At 36.7% G+C, this 20964-nt stretch overlaps 3 protein-coding genes across 3 annotated transcripts; 1 reads left to right on the top strand and 2 right to left on the bottom strand.

The window, feature by feature from the left end:
- Window positions 1–10313: 10313 nt before the first annotated feature.
- Window positions 10314–13530, bottom strand: LOC127128530 (uncharacterized). The gene is made up of 9 exons (XM_051057873.1): window positions 13187–13530; window positions 12480–12534; window positions 11881–11916; window positions 11755–11799; window positions 11559–11642; window positions 11295–11360; window positions 10803–10841; window positions 10598–10697; window positions 10314–10506 (listed from the first exon to the last, which is right to left on the bottom strand). Exons 1-9 carry the CDS (start codon window positions 13381–13383, stop codon window positions 10352–10354), a joined length of 777 nt encoding a protein of 258 aa, XP_050913830.1. The 5' UTR covers window positions 13384–13530; the 3' UTR covers window positions 10314–10351.
- A 2424-nt stretch (window positions 13531–15954) lies between these two features.
- LOC127128529 (pentatricopeptide repeat-containing protein At3g61360) lies at window positions 15955–18073 on the top strand. Its single transcript, XM_051057872.1, has 2 exons — window positions 15955–16126; window positions 16276–18073. Exon 2 carries the CDS (start codon window positions 16377–16379, stop codon window positions 17940–17942), a length of 1566 nt encoding a protein of 521 aa, XP_050913829.1. The 5' UTR covers window positions 15955–16126; window positions 16276–16376; the 3' UTR covers window positions 17943–18073.
- A 344-nt stretch (window positions 18074–18417) lies between these two features.
- LOC127128531 (coatomer subunit zeta-3) lies at window positions 18418–20575 on the bottom strand. Its single transcript, XM_051057874.1, has 6 exons — window positions 20446–20575; window positions 19897–20056; window positions 19657–19804; window positions 19482–19559; window positions 19311–19395; window positions 18418–18686 (listed from the first exon to the last, which is right to left on the bottom strand). Exons 1-6 carry the CDS (start codon window positions 20455–20457, stop codon window positions 18627–18629), a joined length of 543 nt encoding a protein of 180 aa, XP_050913831.1. The 5' UTR covers window positions 20458–20575; the 3' UTR covers window positions 18418–18626.
- Between the last annotated feature and the right edge of the window lie 389 nt (window positions 20576–20964).

Genomic DNA, 20964 nt, shown 5'->3' with positions numbered 1-20964 from the left:
ACATCTGGACCAACATGTCATGTACGATGTCACGACATCAGGTCTGTGACATCGCACATGTGTAGGAAACTGAATTAATTAATTCAGTATATGTCATGGGATCAGCAAGGATATCTGGTGAATATCCTAACTCCCGTGTGAAGGCCTTGAAGACTAATTCAGAATATATATAGGCTCTAAATATGGAGATATATATGGAGAGAGATTAGGAACTTGAAGACCTTGTTTGTAGCAGAATTTTTCTGCTGAAGTTGTAACAGCAAAGAACAAGTCTGCTGCAATTTCTGAAGGCCCAAATCCAGTTGGGTGATTAGGTTATAAATAGCTGATTGTAACCTGGTTTTTGTAAGCCTCTTAGAATGAATTTTTAGGGGTGTGTGTAAGGTAAACCTCCCAATCTGTGGGAAGGTTACCATGTGTTTCTCAGTGGTAAACCTGAGAGTGTTTGTTACTCAAAGCTTGTAGGCAAGAGTAATTATGTTCTTGAATGAAGCTGTGAAGCAAGTTCAAGGTGTTTGCACATTACATTGTATTTGTAGTGATAGGAATGGAAACTGGAGGTTTCTATCTAGGAGTTCCTAGGTATAGATTGCATTGGGTAGGGATTAAGTGATGAGTTGTAAACGGGGGAGTTTAACTCTGAATTGATACTACTAATAGTGGATCTTCTTCCTGGCTTGGTAGCCCCCAGATGTAGGTCATGTTGGACTGAACTGGGTTAACAATTTCCTGTGTTTGTTTTCCTTCTGTATGATATAATCATGTCTGCCATAACTAAGCATGTATTCCAGTCTGTTCATCAAGATAATAGCAGACCTGATACATAGCCTTCTGTTGGAATGTCAATCAGAATGTTTTGACATTCATCAACAACAGCACATACTGTTTAATAAGCTGATGAATTCAGTTCAGTATGTAGTGAAGTCTGGAGTTCAAAAGCACACCAGACCTGGCCAAAAAGGATCTTTGTGAAACTGTCAAACTGGATGCCTTGACAGTTCTTCCTGTAAGCTGATACTGAAGTAGAGACTGGTTGGTCTTTTACAGTACAGCAAATTTAGCACAGTCTGTTTTCAGGAACCAAACAGACTTAGCATATGGTTCTGGACTTGGATGTCAAACGGAATGCTGTGACATTCACTCATGACTGCATATGCTAAATAGTTGGAAGATTAGTTTAACTTGTTACAACCTTTAACTTAGGAAATACAAGTACATGACCAACAAACTGGAACAATGTAACAGATAATGTTCAAAACAGGATTGAGACATCGTGCTGATATCTGTGTAGGAAAACAACAGAAGTGAAGGTTATGGTGCACATAACTAAGGGTTCCTCCTTTCTAGGATGACATAGAAGGAGAGGTCGTGACACTGTGAAAAGGTGCACATCAGTACAGAGTGTAATAACTGTCTTGCTGTAATAGGTACAATGTTAGATCAGATGTCGTGACTTGAAGTAGAACATCTGAATACTAACTACGCCAGAATTTCAATTGGTATCAGAGCAGGCATCCTGTTCTGTCTCTGGATGAGATCCATGGGTGATACTTTCTGGTAGCTGGCAAGGAGTTATGTTAGTACTGATGCTGGAACCTGTGTAAGGTTCTGTAATTCCCTGAATGGTCCCTTGAAGTAGGTGGATGGACTGTTCATGACAGGAATGGTGTGTACCTATCTCTGGAGGTTGGCTATTGGCCTGTGTGTGGGACAGCTGTGCCAGTACTAAAACACATTCAAACCTGGTATGGTCTTGGAGGCCAATCTGGTGAAGTGTGTGTGTTCATAGGTTGAGTTGTATTATGATTTCCGCTGCATAATACTTGGCAAAACTCAAACTCTGATGTAGTTTCCCCTCATGTGGATGAAAGGCTGCTGTGTTCAAGATCTCATCATAATCTACTGAAGATGTCAAAGATACTTGAGTCCCCTCAAGTCCACTCATCATGACGTTCTCACTTCAGGATGGTAAGAGTCACTTAATCACTGATTCTCTTACTCTCTTGAGTAGTGTATATGAAGACCTTGAAGACCTTCAAGGAAGGTTTGTTCTAAGGAGGTGGAACCAATGTTCTATGTGATGTTAGAACATGTTGTTCAACAAGTATGCAGCTACTGGTTGAAGAGCAGATGTTTTTAGGGTTCAAACAATGGGATAATACTGTTTGGAACCTACTCCTGACCTGGAAGAGGAGACATCTGTGTGTGCTAAGTTGACAAGAGCAAGGTCAACTGGGTGTGTGCTCAAGAAGGTCATCCCTAGAAGTTGAGCTGGTTGAGATGTGACATTGTGCAATCTCCTGCTGTTAGGCTTCTCCCTGCAGTTTGATCAGGGTTGGATAGCTGTTCCCTGAAGTACTATGGTGTGTTGGAAGACAAGTCTCCTGGATATTGGCAGTCAATAATGGGGTAACCTGACTGGGATACCATCTAAGGGGGTTATAACCATGAATCTTGGTATTCAAACACCACGTTCAGAAGTGGCAGTTCTTACTAGGAGTGAGAACATGAAGATTCAGAGGTTAGTTGAGGTAATATGCTCTGGCAATGCATATCTACTATTGACTGGTGTTGTTTGTCTCACTAGTACTTATGGTCAGCTGAAGTCTGATTGGTGTGACTGGAGGAGTCAGTTGCCACTGGTAAGGGATGGTGAATGTCATGTTGAGACATTTGTGTACAATGCATGGATATTGGTGTGGAGTTTCCATGATTGTCAATTTGAGGGGGAGTTTTGGTTAACCTCCTCACGTTTGGTCAGCCTAGGGTCGGGTTGGCTGTTGACCTGTGTCACATGGGTTCTGGTTGTTGTGTGACGCATTTGCAAGGAAGGATTCATCTCTCTCATTCCTAAGGGTGAATCCAATCTGGAAAGAGTCTCAAGACTATTAAGGTGCTTGCAAGCAGAAGATGTTGACACTAGAAGAGTATTTTCAAAGTATTCTCATGGTGGAAGTATCTGAAAGGATAATTGGGAAAGGATTTAAGATCAATGTCTACTTGTGTCAAGTACAAGTATTTAATTGATTATCCTTGGAGCTCAAGATAACTGATGTTCTTAACGATGTTGGAACATCTCTTCTTCAAGACCCTGTGCAGAATCACAGGAAGGATAGTACATTGGGGTATGATCTAGCTCGTTGGTGGCAGCAAAAGCATATGATCTCTGAAAAGGTTTCCTGGCAAGAAACATGTTCAGCCTTGGTATGTATAAGAAGAAGAAGACATCATAGTCTTGATGGTGGTTACTTGGATCAGTTTATTTCTGATCTAGGTAAGGAAGTGCATTAGCTTATGCACACTGTGAAGTCAAGAACAAGTGGCAGCAGTCTTGACATCATGGAAACAGCCTTGCCTTAGGATGTGGAATCCTTGGTAGAGCTGAAGGGTTAGTTTCTAACTGGTCCTTCTAAAGACTCATACATCAGAGTGTCTGATGTCTTTGGAGAAGAAGCAGGGATTCATCAAGATGTAAGCTTGGATGACTTAACTGCAAACCTGCAGGATGGAGGTTGTTTACTCAAACTTGGTTCCACAATCAAGTCTATGAGAACATTGAACTCTTGTTCTGTGAAGGGAGGAAGTTCTTTCAAGTGGCAGAAGAAGGAGCTGAATTCAACAGCTGGATGTCAGAACACAATGTTGTGACATTTGGTTCAACATCAGATTCTTAGTTGGTGAAGTGGCACATCAACTTGAGATAGAAAGGTCTACAGGGTTGTAGATTGGATACTTCAAAAAGCTTGAAGTTCAAGTCTCACTTGGAAGGTCAGAATATCTTTGGGAGAAGTCTGATAAACTTGGGGAGGTCAAAAAGCAGCATTTGACCTTTTCATATGAGAATTCATGAAGGAGGTAATCAACCAGTGGCAGTTGGTCTATCTCAGAAGTGAGTTCGAAGAATCAAGGTAATCAACATAAGGCAGCTGATTATTCTTGAGGAAAGTCTGAGACAAATTACTTTTGAACTGAAAAGTATTAAGTTGAAGACAAAAGGAGGTGTTCTCTATTCCTCTCTTGGAGCTTGTGGTAGAAGTTCTGAGCTATCTATGGAAGACTGTCTCTGGTAGTGGGATGAGAGTGTATATATCCCAATGTATGTCTGGGTTCCTCTGGCCCAAGCTGAGGACTCAGTAATAGCTGAAGTCTATCAGATAGTGCTCCTTGTGATGCTGTGAAGGAAGTCCCAGCTGATGTTAAAACATCTTGTGAAGTGATCTTCTGTTCTGGTTAGAAGAGAAATTGACACAGAGTGTGGATGTGTTCAGCCAAGAGGGTTGGACAGAGGGTGCGCTCTTGAAGACATGAAGATGCGTCTTATGTTTTCCTTTCATCAAGTGGTCTGGAATCTCTTTGAATCAGGAAGTAGGTGAAGGTCCAACCTTGGGATGTTGGATATGATCATGTGTGACCTCCAAGAGAGTAGGTTGCCCATGACAGGGGGAGTTGTGCCTTTGTGCTGCAAGCAATCACCAAGCTTGTGGTCTATGTGCTCTCAGATGACTAGATAGTTATCAGGATGCTGTGATGTATGTCAAGGCTGAGTGAGCAGAAGAATGTCTGACCGGATGTCATGACATTACCCTGGACATTGCTGTCAATTCCTTCTGAATCTTAAAGTCATTAGGAATTATGAGGGTGATGTGGCTAAGTCTGATAAACCAGAATAAGCCTGATGGCTACAGCTGTGTGGTACAGGGGGAGTAACCATCAACAGAGTGTGAAAAGTTGGCTGTAGCAGTGCTAGGTGTCAAGTCTCTACTGGAGGTATGACAGAGGTCTTGCTGAATACTGGCTGAATACAGGAATGTTAAGACATCGAGTGCAACGTGTCTGACTGCATATATGGAATGGTCTCCATGCACTGGAACGGCTGTTTTGGAAAAGAAACAGTCAAGAGCTATAAAAGGTATTCAAAGAGAGTCTGAGATTTTGTTGGTGAGTCTCTGACTGTTTCTCAGCAAAAATAAATGCATCTTGACCAAGCATTTATTTCTACCGGAAATTCCTAGGCACGGGCTGGACTATTTAAAGGATGCAATAGCCCTCTTCCTCTCACAAGAAAAACACTCCATTCTCAGAATCATGGGGTATGTTAAGGTTTGGGCAAGCTGCGCCTGGATCTGGTTTTGTGAAGGGTGCCTTTACAAATGTTTAGCTAAAAAGGGGGAGAGAAAGATAGTCCTGGGGCTGAGAATGTACCAGAAGCAAGCCAACTGTGGAAGTGGCAGCAAACAGAAGTTGGCATCAGGCACAAAATCCACCAACTGGGGTTTCAACTTGTGCCTTGTGATCTGAGTTAAGAAGACAGTTGTGCCCTGTGATCTGAGTTACATTGTCTATGTACTCAGCATTACATACTCTTCAGGAAGCTCTCCTGTTGAAGGGAAGGGTTCTGGAACAACTGTGTCTTGTTCCTCTACCTCCTCATGTACACCAACATAAGTGTTGGTGGTGGTGGAAAGAATGACAGAGACTTATTTGTTTTAGCTAAAATTTGCCAAAGGGGGAGATTGTTGATTCCTTAGGATTGGCAGTAATTATAGAAAACAAATAATGGAATCATCTCTGTTGTTTTAATATGTTGGGTTGAAGAAATTCAACATCTGGACCAACATGTCATGTACGATGTCACGACATCAGGTCTGTGACATCGCACATGTGTAGGAAACTGAATTAATTAATTCAGTATATGTCATGGGATCAGCAAGGATATCTGGTGAATATCCTAACTCCCGTGTGAAGGCCTTGAAGACTAATTCAGAATATATATAGGCTCTAAATATGGAGATATATATGGAGAGAGATTAGGAACTTGAAGACCTTGTTTGTAGCAGAATTTTTCTGCTGAAGTTGTAACAGCAAAGAACAAGTCTGCTGCAATTTCTGAAGGCCCAAATCCAGTTGGGTGATTAGGTTATAAATAGCTGATTGTAACCTGGTTTTTGTAAGCCTCTTAGAATGAATTTTTAGGGGTGTGTGTAAGGTAAACCTCCCAATCTGTGGGAAGGTTACCATGTGTTTCTCAGTGGTAAACCTGAGAGTGTTTGTTACTCAAAGCTTGTAGGCAAGAGTAATTATGTTCTTGAATGAAGCTGTGAAGCAAGTTCAAGGTGTTTGCACATTACATTGTATTTGTAGTGATAGGAATGGAAACTGGAGGTTTCTATCTAGGAGTTCCTAGGTATAGATTGCATTGGGTAGGGATTAAGTGATGAGTTGTAAACGGGGGAGTTTAACTCTGAATTGATACTACTAATAGTGGATCTTCTTCCTGGCTTGGTAGCCCCCAGATGTAGGTCATGTTGGACTGAACTGGGTTAACAATTTCCTGTGTTTGTTTTCCTTCTGTATGATATAATCATGTCTGCCATAACTAAGCATGTATTCCAGTCTGTTCATCAAGATAATAGCAGACCTGATACATAGCCTTCTGTTGGAATGTCAATCAGAATGTTTTGACATTCATCAACAACAGCACATACTGTTTAATAAGCTGATGAATTCAGTTCAGTATGTAGTGAAGTCTGGAGTTCAAAAGCACACCAGACCTGGCCAAAAAGGATCTTTGTGAAACTGTCAAACTGGATGCCTTGACAGTTCTTCCTGTAAGCTGATACTGAAGTAGAGACTGGTTGGTCTTTTACAGTACAGCAAATTTAGCACAGTCTGTTTTCAGGAACCAAACAGACTTAGCATATGGTTCTGGACTTGGATGTCAAACGGAATGCTGTGACATTCACTCATGACTGCATATGCTAAATAGTTGGAAGATTAGTTTAACTTGTTACAACCTTTAACTTAGGAAATACAAGTACATGACCAACAAACTGGAACAATGTAACAGATAATGTTCAAAACAGGATTGAGACATCGTGCTGATATCTGTGTAGGAAAACAACAGAAGTGAAGGTTATGGTGCACATAACTAAGGGTTCCTCCTTTCTAGGATGACATAGAAGGAGAGGTCGTGACACTGTGAAAAGGTGCACATCAGTACAGAGTGTAATAACTGTCTTGCTGTAATAGGTACAATGTTAGATCAGATGTCGTGACTTGAAGTAGAACATCTGAATACTAACTACGCCAGAATTTCAACATTGACATCTGATTTGGGAGAAACCAAAGATTCATGGAGTTGGTTATTTGGAGCTATTGACATCTTATTTAGGAGGTGTCAGATTATGCAAGACTTATACATTTATAAGTGATCAACAAAAAGTGTGTATGACTGATCTATTTTAATTATTGCTTACATATTAAGTAGTTTTAGACTTACATATTGATAACTGTAATGCAGAGTTTATTGCCTGCACTTGATGAGTTGCTACCAGAGGTTGACCAAAGATTTTGTGTTAGATACTCATTCTTGTTAAGTCATATTTTATATGTGATATTTATATACTTGATATAAGCGATATTTTATATTTGAAATTTGATATTTTGGATATTGATATATGTGTTAGGCACTTATACAACAATTTTAGAAAGAAGTTTTCAGGTGTTAAACTAAAGGAACTGGCGTGGAAGACTGCTACTGCTACTCATGCAAATGTTTGGAAAAGAATAATGCGTGAAATGAAAAGTGTTAATGAAGAGGCATTCAAGAACCTTTAGAAGATTCCACCAAAGTTCTGGAGCAAATCAAGGTTTAGAACTAGTCTGAGGTGTGATACTTTGGTAAACAACATATCAGAGGCATTCAACTCAGTATTTGTAGCTGCAATAGCCAAGCCTATTGTGACTATGATTGAAGAATAAGAGTGTACTTGATGCAAAGGTGGGAGTCCAACAGACATAAGATTGCCAAATTTGATGGTAACCTTCTACTAAATATCAAAAAGAAGTTGGAAAGAGAATCACAAAGAACAAACACTTGGATTGTTAGGTAATGCTTCATACTTGTTTGAGACATTAACATATGACTTGATATAGAATTGGTTCATACTGGTTCATAATTGTTTTATGCATTTATAACAGGCATGCGGGTGAATTTGACTACGAGGTTAGACATATATCATTCAGTGGAGAAAAGTTGGTTGTTAATCTTTCAAAGCATGAATGTTCATGTAGAAGGTGGATGATGACATGGCTGCCATAATGTCAGGCAATTTCATACATGAAAGATCAACAGTTAGAAGTTGATGATTTTGTGCCTGATTGTTACAAAAAGGAGTGTTATGAGGCTTGCTATGCGCCAATGATTTATCCAGTTAATGGGGAATCTATATGGATAAAAACATATGTTGCTGATCTACAACCACCACACATACAAAAGAAACCTGGTAGACCCAAGAAGAAAAGGAACAAGGAGGCTGGAGAACAAGTGAGAAATGAGTCACAGCTCAAACGAGCAAAATTTTGTATCAAATGCAGTCGGTGCCATAAGGATGGTCAAACAATGCCACTTGCAAGCTACCTATAACTTTAACTCAGCCAACCCCAACTGCTACTTCAACTCAACCAACCACAACTGCTACTTCAACTTAGCCATCACTGTTTGTTGCTTCAAGTCAACCAACTGAAGTTTCAACTCAGCAACCATCCAAAAAGAAACAGGAAACTTCAAAAAGGCCTAAAACCTGTTTTGAGCCAACCCTAATAGTTATGCTTTGTTGTTTTGATGTGTACTAGTTATGCCACTTTTTGACTTATTTTATAGTTTATGACTTATGACTTATAATGCCACTTTTGTTGGATCTTATAATGACAATTTATGTTCTGTCACATATGACTTACAATGTCTATTTTGTAGTTTATGACTTCTGACTTATAATGTCACTTTTGTTGGTTTTTATAATAACAATTTATATTATGTAACATATGGCTTACAATGCCTATTTTGTAGTTTATGACTTATGGCTTATAATGCAACTTTTGTTATGACTTATAATGCAACTTTTGTTATGGTTAAGGCTTATATTGGAATGATATGGAATGTTATGGTTATGTTACACAGTTCCAAATTATAACAACTACATCTCACTCATAATTACACAAAACTACATTTATTATGATATGTTCATGGGACACAAAAGTAACATTTCACTAATAACATCATGACAACTACATTTATTATGATATGTTCATGGGACACAGAAGTAACATTTCACTAATAACATCATGACAACTACATTTCACTCATGGACTCATTACACAAAGGTGCATTTGTAAACCAAAGACAGCCATCATACATAACAATGTTGAAAGACACATAAATTCATAGACAAATAAAATCCCAACCTAAAAATACATTGTTACAAATACAACATTCAACACTAAGCTCAATATTCCAACCACAATGGACACTTTCAACCATCCTCTAGTGTGGATGATCTGATTCTTCAATTTGTGAATTTTTTTTCTTTTGTCTTTGAATCTTCAAATCCCTTTATTCAACAATATCGTTATCTAACCATTTGAAAAAATTACAACCCTTATTCATATGATTTCTATAATTTCTACAACTCCAAAGAATTTTTCTAAAATTTACACTGTTCATGTCACACACAGTACGAAGGAAACATTCATCTTGACAATATCAAACACTCCTCTTGTTTCTACAAACAACCAACTCAGTTGTTCCAATGGAAGCATTGCTTAACAACTTTGATATTGGAGAAGATTAAAACCCTAGAAGCGGAGACAAGACGAAATAAAAGTAAAGAAAGAATACACACCAACACAGCTTGAATCAAATACACACCAACACTTCCTGGAATCACGTTTTAATATCAAGAAAAAAAATAATAAACATGTTTGATACAAATCATACCTTTAAATAATGGTTTTTTTATCCTTTTGTTGAGTCATTACATAGCTAATATGCCATGTTGGCAAATATTAACGTTTTCTCGGCTAAACTAAAATATAACTGAAAATTAACCTCATGATTAACTAATTATGTTAATATCTTTTTATGTTACATGGTGTCCAAATAACTTTTGTATCATCATTCTTATATCCTCGGCTACTTGTATTCTCGAAGACAACATTTCATGAAAAAGAGAATTCAGGTCCTTATAACTTTGGAGACTGATTTTGAGTAATTTTCTCTTATGAAATTGTTAAATTAACGTTCAATCTTTAACACAAAAGAGTTTGTTGTATCTTTAAAATAATTAGAGTATGTTTCAAGAAATCAATCCTTATCCTAGAATTGTGTAACTTAGCAAGATCCAGCTGTTAACTTAGAATTGACGTAATCAAGCCACCAATTACAACGTCTGGTTGCTCGAGTCGGGTAGGACCACAATAGGTGGCAAAGATCTCCCTCAAGATAATTTAACATTGATGTTGTCGTAGCACAAAGAAAAACAAAATCCATTGAATATTTATATTTATAGAAGTGTCACCTATTCACAGCTTGGTTGCCTAAAAAGGTAGCAGATTGTGCAAGTTTATATATCTTACTGAAATCACATTCAGAAATTGCCTCTTTATCAAATATAGCATCCGACAAAACAACTGATGATGCTCCTCGTATAATATATTCTTCCATAGAATCTACAAGAAATTAGAGGTAAATTATGTCAATGGTGTTAACTTAATCTGCTAACTAAAATGCTACTTGTGAAACTCAATATGAGAAAATGACCTATTGTAATTCCCTGAGAAGCAACCATTGAAACATGAGGAAAAGGCTTTTTCAATGCTGCTATATACTTGAATCCTCCAAGTGCTGAAACCGGATAAATCTATCATATAAAAAACCAAGTTAAAACATATAATGCAATCTATCTTAGTGTCTTAAATAATCCGAGTAAATGGTACAAGTGAATCTTCATAATGAAAAGGCTTACCTTGACCATTTTTGCGCCCGCATCATACGCAGACAGTATCTTCATTTACAAATAATGATCGTTAAATAAAGCTAGAAAAAAATGCAAGGGATAGAACATTAATACGCAAGTTCTACACTGAACCACTGTGAACTTGATTCATGAAAATTGTTCAAGAAACTAACTTCGGCTGATTTTGTCGTCTAGAAGGAGAAGCTCGGAGTCCTTTGTCCTCACAACGGAGACGGTGATCTGATCAGTTCCGGTTGACAAAAATATGGGAAAACAAATATTATTTAAATTTCGAGGCGAGCATATATGTTTTCTTATATTTTTGTCAAACTAAGGCCGATCAAGTCACTATATCTCAAATGTTACATGAAGGAGAACCGCGAACTTGTACTTCTGAGGGCCAACGTCAATCATCGTCAAAGTTTAGGGGGTCTGCCTATCAAGGTAATCCACCGTAGAACTTGGCACATAACTATTGAAAGACTAAACAATGACACTTACTTCAGTTGGAGTCATTGCGCCAGGAATATATAAAATTTCACCACCTTGAACATAATCCAAAATATCCTGGTAAACAATTTTAAATGGAACTTTATACCGGTAAGAATGTCTAGTATATCTTCAAATGATGCAATTCCGAATGAAATGTGACAATCAGTAATCTCCAAAATCGATTACAACAACAATAACAGTTCAAAAAATAACAGTGTGATTTCCCACAACAGAGTATTATTTGACATTTAGTAAATGAATACAATTTCAAACCTTAACGATTGCAGGACTCATTAGGAATTTAGCGCCTGCATTAATTGCAGTTTTTGCATCCTCAATCCTGAGAACAGTTCCAACCTAAAGTGCAGATATCTGTTGAGAACAGCAACTCGGTACAAGAGATTAACGAAAAGATAAACACAAACAATGAACACACGACCGTTTGTTAAAGAAGAACGAAAAAACATACCCCTAGAGCCATTCTAGGATGCTCCTTCACCAACTTCTCTAGAACCTATAAAAACAAGAAGCATATTATGAAATTTAAACCTCAAGAACATTGAAAGTGATGAAGCAAATAGGTTATGCAAACAACCTCAAACACACCTGGGGTAGACATCACAATCTCCAACTACATGTGAAGAAAAGAAAAATGGTGAGAAGCGCACCATTAAAACATAGAGTTGAACATATTCTATTTCATGCAAATGAATTTACCCTAAATTACCCTTCCAAAACCTGTAGACCAAGTACAGCCAGTTTGATCTATTCCAAAATTTTATTTGACTTTTCGGAAAATTTCTATTTACACTTACAAATTCGAACAAAAGACTCCAAAGTAATTCATACTCCTTAAGAGAAAGGCGAACATGCAGTGTCACTGTTAACTAATTTTACCATAACATCAAATGAGAACTCAATATTTTACGGATATTATTAAAATGTGGTTACAAAGTGGCAATACGATGAACTCTCATTGAATGTTGGTGTAAACTTAATTTACACCGACATTGCGTCACCATTAAACTCTATTTTGAAATGGCATAAGGATGACTAACTTCCTCTCTAGACAGCCGAATAGCATCTGAAGCGATTAGATAAAACTGGTCCATATAATGATGTTGAACTTTCTTTTATCATTAAAAAAACTGTAATTGATAAGCCAAACTAAAAGAACATCAAAAGTAAACTTACAACTGAAATGCCACCAGCTATTGCAGCATTTGCAGCTTCCAAGGCCACTTCTGCACTATATGTAAGTGACAAACAAAATGTAAACCAACATAAACAAAATGAGAAAAAATTATTGACTATGGTTGTGACAAATGTTAAGCACATTAGTTATTGTTAAGAGTCCCACATCAGAAGATTCTAACCATGGCCTATATCGAACTCTAGTCAAAACCTGGTGAGTGAGCTCTTGACTTTCGATACAAGATCTTATGTTTTACGATCTTGTTACCCCCTATCGATGTTACAAAAATAATTGGGTAGAATCTTCCTATATTAGTAACGATCTTATGTTTCACAATCTTATTATCCCCTCCCGATCTTATTCATGATCCCGATATTGACAACCATGGTTATGTTAATATTCTTTCCTTCATCAGGATCTGAACCATGAACCCTGTTCTCTAACTCCTTTAACATGAAGAAAACTTGTCCAAGTTCAGAAAAAAAGGGAATGCACAAATACACACAAGGTAACAAACAAACCCTTCTCATCATCAACATTCAGCAACATTTCTACAAACACATAACAAGCGGTGATTGATCGAGGTTGAGTAATCCTATTTCAGTTTTGGAAGTTTGTTATTCAATCATGTCTATGGTGTCTCTTCCTATTCTAGCAACAAACAATAAAAAAAACTGAAATGAGAGAAGAAAGGGGAAGTTAGGACCTATTAGCTCTGAGGCAAGCTATGACACCGGAACTCTTGATTTGGCAGAGGGTTTTGTCAAGTGTGGACAATGAAAGCTGAGGCTGAGACTCAGAGGCTCTGCATGTAACCCTGCCAGGAAGACGTGGAGAAGAAGAAGTGGAAAAAGACCGGTATTGACATTGGCATAGGGTTAAGGTTGTACTTGCAGAGGTCATGGTTTGTAATTGCAAGCTTCTACTTGTTCTTGTTCTTCTTTTTGTGGATTTTTAGAGAAAGATTAAAGGCGTAGGCTTATCCACTGCATGCTCCAGAATCAGTCAAAAGACTCATAATTTCCACTTTTTTCATACTTTGGCGATGGAACTATTGTTTTAAATTATTTTAAAACAATATTAAAGATTTTCCTTTTCAAGTTTTAATATAGAAAATTTATTTCAAAATGAATATTATCATTGTTATTTTTTCAATTATATTCATTAATTATTATTTTTTACATTACTCCAATATATTAGTTAATTTAGTAAAAATATTATGTTTTATGACAAAATTATATTTTTAATTTGTGTTAAAAAGTTTTAAACGCGACAAATAATTAAATTTTTTAAAGAACATTTTCTTTATTTGAAAACCTTAATGAACGCCTCTGATGCACTCGTTAGCAAGACTCGATATATAAAGTTTAATGAATATGCAATGTTAGAATATAGAAATTTACATGTTCATCCAAATAATAAACAAGTAACAATCTGTTAAATCATTTAAGTTGTTTTAAAATATCAATATATTTTGGTGGGATGCCACATCATTCATTAGATGATTGTGTAAAATTATTTGATGATATTGCATCTCCTATTTTCTCATATATATATATATATATATATATATATATATATATATATATATATATATATATATATATATATATATATATATATATATATATATATATATTCCTGATCAAAAAGTAAATGGTGTATGTGTGTTTCTCCTGCAAGGGCAGAAAGACTCATCTGCTTTAGTATGTAAATTACACATTTGGATGGTGAGGATTTGCTCATGCTAGTGAGTAATCTTGTACGATGGTTTTTGAGGCTGTATAAGGGACCCGCTCATGTAAGGTGAGAGATCTTGTAGGTGGTCGGCGTTGCTGGGTTGCTGAAAGACTATTAGATTGGTGAAATATGTTATGGTAGTGAGTGTGGTGCTCTTTTAGTAGTGGAGAGTGTGTGTGACTTATATAAGGTTTTTACCTCCTGGGCGTGGTCTTAACCACTCATCTCTTACTATGAGAGGTTATCGATCGCCCATCTTCTCGGAGTCAGAGATGACTTTGTTTTGCGTGGCTCACACGTTCTAAAAACCACTTTGGAAAATCTTTTAGATTTCGTATGGGCGGCCCAACTGTTAGGCAAGGGTGTCCTAGTCTAGGGTTTTACCAAATATAACACTACACAGTCCCTCAAGGACGATGACTTTTCTTTAAAACACGAAGTGTTTAAAACCACTATTCTTTCCAGAGTGTGCCCCTCGCCATATAGACGATTCCCTTGACTGAGAACAATTTCGTTGGGTGGCGTCATTCCCTTCTCATGGGTGAGTCCCTCTGCGAAAGGCGAATCGAATAACCGGTGAGTCCCTTTGCGAAAGGCGAATGGAATAACCGGTTCTTAGATTTCGTATGGGCGACCCAACTGTTGGGCAAGGGTGTCCTAGTCCAGAGTTTTACCAAATATAACACTACACAGTCCCTCAAGGACGATGACTTTTCTTTAAAACACGAAGTGTTTAAAACCACTATTCTTTCCAGAGTGTGCCCCTCGCCATATAGACGATTCCCTTGACTGAGAACAGTTTCGCTGGGTGGCGTCGTTCCCTTCTCATGGGTGAGTCCCTCTGCGAAAGGCGAATCGAATAACCGGTGAGTCCCTTTGCGAAAGGCGAATGGAATAACCGGTGAGTTCCTCTGTCGAAAGGTGAGTGAAGTAGTAGGCATAATCTTTTTGTTGGGGATTGTATACCCTTTTATGACCCGTGTTTTGTTTATGCAGACCAAATGGTGAAGACCACGACCCAATAACGCAGGCAGAGATGGACAAAGACCAAGTCCGCTAGTTCTGGTGTTCTTAGTCCAAAAGTCACCCAAGGTTTGACCATCCGCAGGATGAAAAGAGTGGTCAAGATGTCGACCTCGGATTTACCAAAGGCTAAAACTCAACATTGATAGAGAAGTCCCCTTCTGTTGGTGTTCAGACGACGGAACCCAATAGAGACGTGTCATACCCTAAAATTTGCTCTATTTTTTTTCATTCAATTCGAAATTAAATTTAATAATTATATTCATGGTTTGGACCGGCTTGACATATTAAGCCGGATAATCTAGCAATCAATGATGTTTATAAAAAAATTATCTTATATTATGATAACCAATGTTTTAACATGATGATTATGTTATACTATACATTCTAAATTTTAAATTACATGTTTGTATCCTTCTTATTTGGATAAATTACAATCACCTCCCCTCTCCCAATATTTATTAAAACAATCTCTATTTTTTAATGAGATTTATTAATTGTGAATATATATGACATTTAGTTATGATTTTTTTATGGATCATTAAAAACTTGAAGGAATATTAATACATATTTTAAAACTAGATGATTGGTCAGTGACTTTTACCACAAGTATAATTTTTCATTTTTTATATTGATTCTATGATATAAATTACAATTTTGAATTTAAATCGTCCGATCATATCTAACGGCCACAGCTATTTCATACAAGGGAATACAGGGTAACTTAGTTACAGGAGAGCCAAGCCCACTCTGCAACAGAACCTCTCTGCGTCTTTGTCTTCTACCTCCGCGCCTCCAACTCCAACCTCTTCGCATTTCATCTCTCGCTCTTCCGCACCGCCAACACCTTGCTTCTCCATTTTCTTCATCTCTTTCGAACAACGTACGTGGTTCTCTTCTTTTTCTCTTTACCCTAATTTTCATTTCACAGAAATTGGAGACAAATCATTGCCATGATCATAAACTTCTGACAAATTTACATTATTCTTGTTTGATTTCCATTTCTTAAACTTGTCATTTCCATCACTGCAGAACGAAAACCTCAATCCCTCATTCCATTTTCACCTCCATTGCTCTGTTTCGTTTGCACATTTTTTCAAACACATGGTGGGTCTTTTTCATCACATCAAACAATGCTCTCACTCTTGTTTAACCTCAAAAATCATATCCACACTCAAAAAATCTCCAACAAAACAACCTTACGCTTGCTTTCTTCTACACTCAATCACTTCACCACTCAATCCAAATCACACTCACACGATACAACACTTGAAAACAACAACAAGATAGACACAATCGCAAGAATCATCAATGACCACCAATTCCCTGAAAAACCACTCCACCCAACACTCCTGCATCACTTCCCTTCATCAACAACAATCCCTACTCAATTCGTCGAAAATGTTCTTGCTCGCTTGTTCGCTTCACATTCTAATGGCCTCAAGGCATTGGAGTTTTTCAATTTCACCATCAACAATTCTAACTTCACCCCATCTCCTTCTTCACTTGAAATCACCCTCCACATCCTCACGAGAATGCGTTACTTCGATAAAGCTTGGAGCTTGTTGCAAAGAATTGCGAACACACACCCTTATTTGCTTACTCATAAGTCAATGAGCATTATGCTATCCAAAGTTGCAAAGTATCAATCTTTTGAGGAGACCCTTGATGGGTTTAGGAGAATGGAGGAAACTGTGTTTGTTGGTAGAGAGTTTGGTACTGATGAGTTCAATGTGCTTCTTAAAGCTTTTTGCACACAGAGGCAAATGAAGGAGGCTAGGTCAGTTTTTGTGAAATTTGTGCATAGGTTTAAGCCGAGTACTAAGAGCATGAATATTTTGTTGTTAGGTTTTAAAGAATCGGGCGATGTTACTTCCGTTGAGTTGTTTTATCATGAAATGGTTAAGCGTGGGTTTAGTTCGGATAGTGTAACTTACAATATTAGGATTGATGCTTATTGTAAGAAAGGTCGATTTGGTGATGGTTTGAGGCTTTTGGAGGAGATGGAGAGTAAGAAATTTGTTCCTTCAGTTGAAACGATAACTACGTTGATTCATGGAGCAGGGTTGGTTCAAAACACGGGCAAGGCGTGGCAGTTGTTTAATGAGATTCCTTTGAGAAACTTGGTTGTTGATTCTTGTGCTTATAATGCTTTAATTACGACGTTGGTTAGAAATAAAGATGTTGTATCTGCACTTTCGTTGATGGATGAGATGATTGAAAAACAAATTGAGCCGGATGGTGTAACTTATCATACAATGTTTTTAGGATTAATGAGGTCAAGAGGGATTGAAGGTGTGTCTGAGCTTTATTTGAAGATGACACAGAGGAAATTTGTTCCGAAAACAAGGACGGTTGTGCTGCTAATGAAATATTTTTGTCAAAATCGTCAGCTCGATTTGAGTTTAAGTTTATGGAATTACCTTGTGGAGAAAGGGCATTGTCCTCATGCTCATGCTTTAGATCTTTTGGTAACTGCATTATGCTCAAGGGGTTTGGTTCAAGAGGCTTTTTTGTGCTCCAAACAAACATTGGAGAGAGGAAGATATATGAGTTCTACAGCGTTTCTAATGTTGGAGAGGTTTTTGAAACAATCACGCGACATGGACAAATTAAAGGAGCTTGACCAGATGATTAAGAAATTGCAAAGGGTCTTACCACCAACTAGAGGACATGCCACTGGTATTTCTAACTCCTAGTTTATAATGTAGCATAGCATCCTTTTAACTCCAAATATAAATTATGTTGCCACCTGCTTTTGGTGAATTTTTCCTGTACATTAACATGTGTAATTCTTTGAATTATTATTGAATGAATAGCTACTTCATTATACCCTCAAGTGACATTGCTAATGCAGTTTCATTTTTTCTAGCCATCTAAATTTTACGTTTATTTGGTTTGAGCTAGTGATTTATCGCTCAATCTATTTCATTCATGATCATTTAGGGTCTATTTGGATTGACATCTTTGAGTTTATTTACGAACATAAATACTTGTGCGACAATTTCATAGACTTCATGGAAATAGTTTATGACATATCCATAAGGTGTATGTAGCTTATTTCCATAACTTCTTTCATATAGCTTATAAAAACAGTTTTACTTTATTTTATCTTTTGTTATATTAATAGCTTATTAATAAGCCCTTATATGAATTGTGCTTATACTAGAAGCGTTAATGCAATAAGCGCTTAATTAAGTTGTTTATCCAAACATACTAAATTAAGTTTTAGCTCAATTCTATATACCACTTCTGCATAATCCTTGTGTCAGGGCAAAAGGGATCTGTGATTACAACAAATAAGAGGATAAAACTAATTGTCTAGATAGATAAGTCCCTCAAATATAACAAAACTCTTCATTCAGAGATTGGAGGTTCAAACGTCATTTTAAAAGGGTTCTTGTCAAATGTTCTCTAGCTGAAGCCCATGCTTGAGTTAGTGTCTGCAATATGAAAAGTTAGGTCAGGCCGAAGATCAAAATGAAATGATATGTTTACCCTAAAATCTAACCGTCAAAACTCCGTGATAATGAGTAAGATAATAACTATTCATCAACCTCCAAAGTGAAACAAGTTTGAGGAACAATTCTAGCAACTTTATGCTATATGGGAAGTTATGAACCTGGATCCTCTACAATTAGGTAGGGTGTTTCATAGGCTGTTGGCACTGTTAGATTTAGAGAGAGAATGCCTACAACCTGTAGCACTAACACAAATACGGACACAACACTGACACTTATACACTGGTAATAGTTTGAGAAAATAGAAGTGAATGTATGCAATCACTATAGTCACAACACTGACACTTATACACTGTTAATAGTTTGAGAAAATAGAAGTGAATGTATGCAATCACTATAGTCAGTGTCGTCGATTCCAAAAACATGTTAGTATTGTGTTGTTGGCAGGTCAAACACGCCTTCAATATGAAGTTTTGGTGTTACAGACATTAGAAGTGCAAAACCATACTTCTGTTGTAGAGAGTTCAATTTTGGAAATTTGTGTCTCTCTGTAATGGTAACACACATTACTGACATAAAGTAAACCAGAAAAAAATGTTGCTCTACCTGCTCAGACAAGGGAGAGTCAGCATCGATGTTGTGGGAGGTAACTTTTTCAGCAATAAGCGGTCCATTTGTTTCGAGTATCATCCTTCAAGGGAGGAAATATCTATTCTTTACAAACAAATTGAACTCATAAAAGTAAAAAAAAAAATGTTACTAAAAACAAATGCATACCCTCCATCAACAATCTCATCAAGGCATAAAAGAATGAGATCCAAGTTCTCTAGTGCTTCTCTTTTATCAACATTATTCCTATAAATGATACAAAAAATAATATAAAAAATAGAAGTATGATGAACAAAGTTGCATCCATATTTGACATCTAGATATAAAATTACAACAAAAATACCTCAACAGAAGGGTGATTGCATCAAAGAGTCCCTGAAGAACTGAAGCTAAAACGATTTCATTATCGTCATCGCTGCCAGTAACAAAGAAATGCAGGTCTTGTACAAATTTGTAAATAATGATATTGTCGTCAAGTAATGTTATCTCAGCTGTAGATGATAATGCCAAACAACATATCAGCTACAAACTTGTAAATAATGATATATTGTGATCTGTGTTAAACTCTGTATTTAATGTTTACCTTCTGTGCGAGCATTTGTTTTAAGAGTCTTGGCGAACACAAACTTCTCAAAAGCTAGTTTTGAACTGTTTGTTGGCCAGTCATCTGAAAAGTACTTTACTGCAACCCTCTTTCCTTCTGAGTCTAAAAGAAGAATATTTTTTATCAAAGGACATGAACCCTACAGATCAAACACCAAAAAATGTGTCATAATGATACTTATGGCCAATTGATGTTTATTCTGTGATCAAATTGATGGAAACTCAGTTATAGATTTATCAATTGATGCTATACTTTACAAGGAATAATCAAACAGATCCAACATTGAAATAGACATTAATGACTAGCATCAACACATCTAAAAAAAGATGCGGAAACCGACACCAAACAGATTAAATGTTTAATTTGTTCGGTGTCGATGGATTGTATGTAACTTCATAGATTGATGTTTCAACCAACCAGTAATAATAATCTATACATTGTAATAATCTATTGTGATTTGATTAATACCATATGATAGATACCATAAAACATGAAGAGAAAGAGAGAGAGAAAGAGCAAGAGACATACATGAGATCCCATTTTAGAGAAAGAATGAAAGAGTGTAATTTAGTGACTTTGGAGATGTAGTTAAAACTAAATGTTATAATTGAGATATTGAATTTTGTTGAGAAAAGGATGATTTCGTAAATACAAATATTGATACCTTTGTCATAGCCAGAATCTTTGTTCAAACTAACAAACTCTGAAAATTTCAAATGAATATGCTATTTTTATAGTTTTTTTTTTTTTTGCAATCTAGTTTTAAAATCAAATCATGTTTAATCCAATTTATTTAGACACCATAACCCATGTATAAGTATAAGCATAATTAAACATATCTTAAAATTGTTGAGGAATGATATTCAGGCAAAAACAAAATTGGCACTATATATACATATTCAATTTAAGTCGATTTAATTAAAAGTGAAAAATTAATAAAATAGTTAAATTCATATAATCACTTCACTATAAAAAACTTGAGAAACATAACTACTACTAAATATACAAAACAAGCCTTAAATTTTATTACTTCTTTTAGGACACGTG

The sequence above is a fragment of the Lathyrus oleraceus genome, chromosome 3, assembly GCF_024323335.1.
Source record: "Lathyrus oleraceus cultivar Zhongwan6 chromosome 3, CAAS_Psat_ZW6_1.0, whole genome shotgun sequence".
In the NCBI taxonomy this organism is placed as follows: domain Eukaryota; kingdom Viridiplantae; phylum Streptophyta; class Magnoliopsida; order Fabales; family Fabaceae; genus Lathyrus; species Lathyrus oleraceus.
The sequence above is the reverse complement of the archived record's forward strand: the minus strand, read 5'-3'. Positions and strand labels throughout refer to the sequence as shown.

Excerpts from the sequence above, each read along its gene's own strand:
- LOC127128530 (XM_051057873.1), bottom strand. The coding sequence starts at position 13,383 with ATGACCTCTGCAAGTACAACCTTAACCCTATGCCAATGTCAATACCGG. Across the intron at positions 11,917-12,479 it reads TAGCTGGTGGCATTTCAGTT|TTGGAGATTGTGATGTCTAC; the intron begins GTAAGTTTACTT and ends CTTCACATGTAG. Across the intron at positions 10,842-11,294 it reads GCGCAATGACTCCAACTGAA|ATACTGTCTGCGTATGATGC; the intron begins GTAAGTGTCATT and ends TTGTAAATGAAG.
- LOC127128531 (XM_051057874.1), bottom strand. Across the intron at positions 19,805-19,896 it reads AACAAATGCTCGCACAGAAG|CTGAGATAACATTACTTGAC; the intron begins GTAAACATTAAA and ends TATCATCTACAG. Across the intron at positions 18,687-19,310 it reads ACTCTCCCTTGTCTGAGCAG|ACACTAACTCAAGCATGGGC; the intron begins GTAGAGCAACAT and ends TTCATATTGCAG.
- LOC127128529 (XM_051057872.1), top strand. The coding sequence starts at position 16,377 with ATGCTCTCACTCTTGTTTAACCTCAAAAATCATATCCACACTCAAAAA.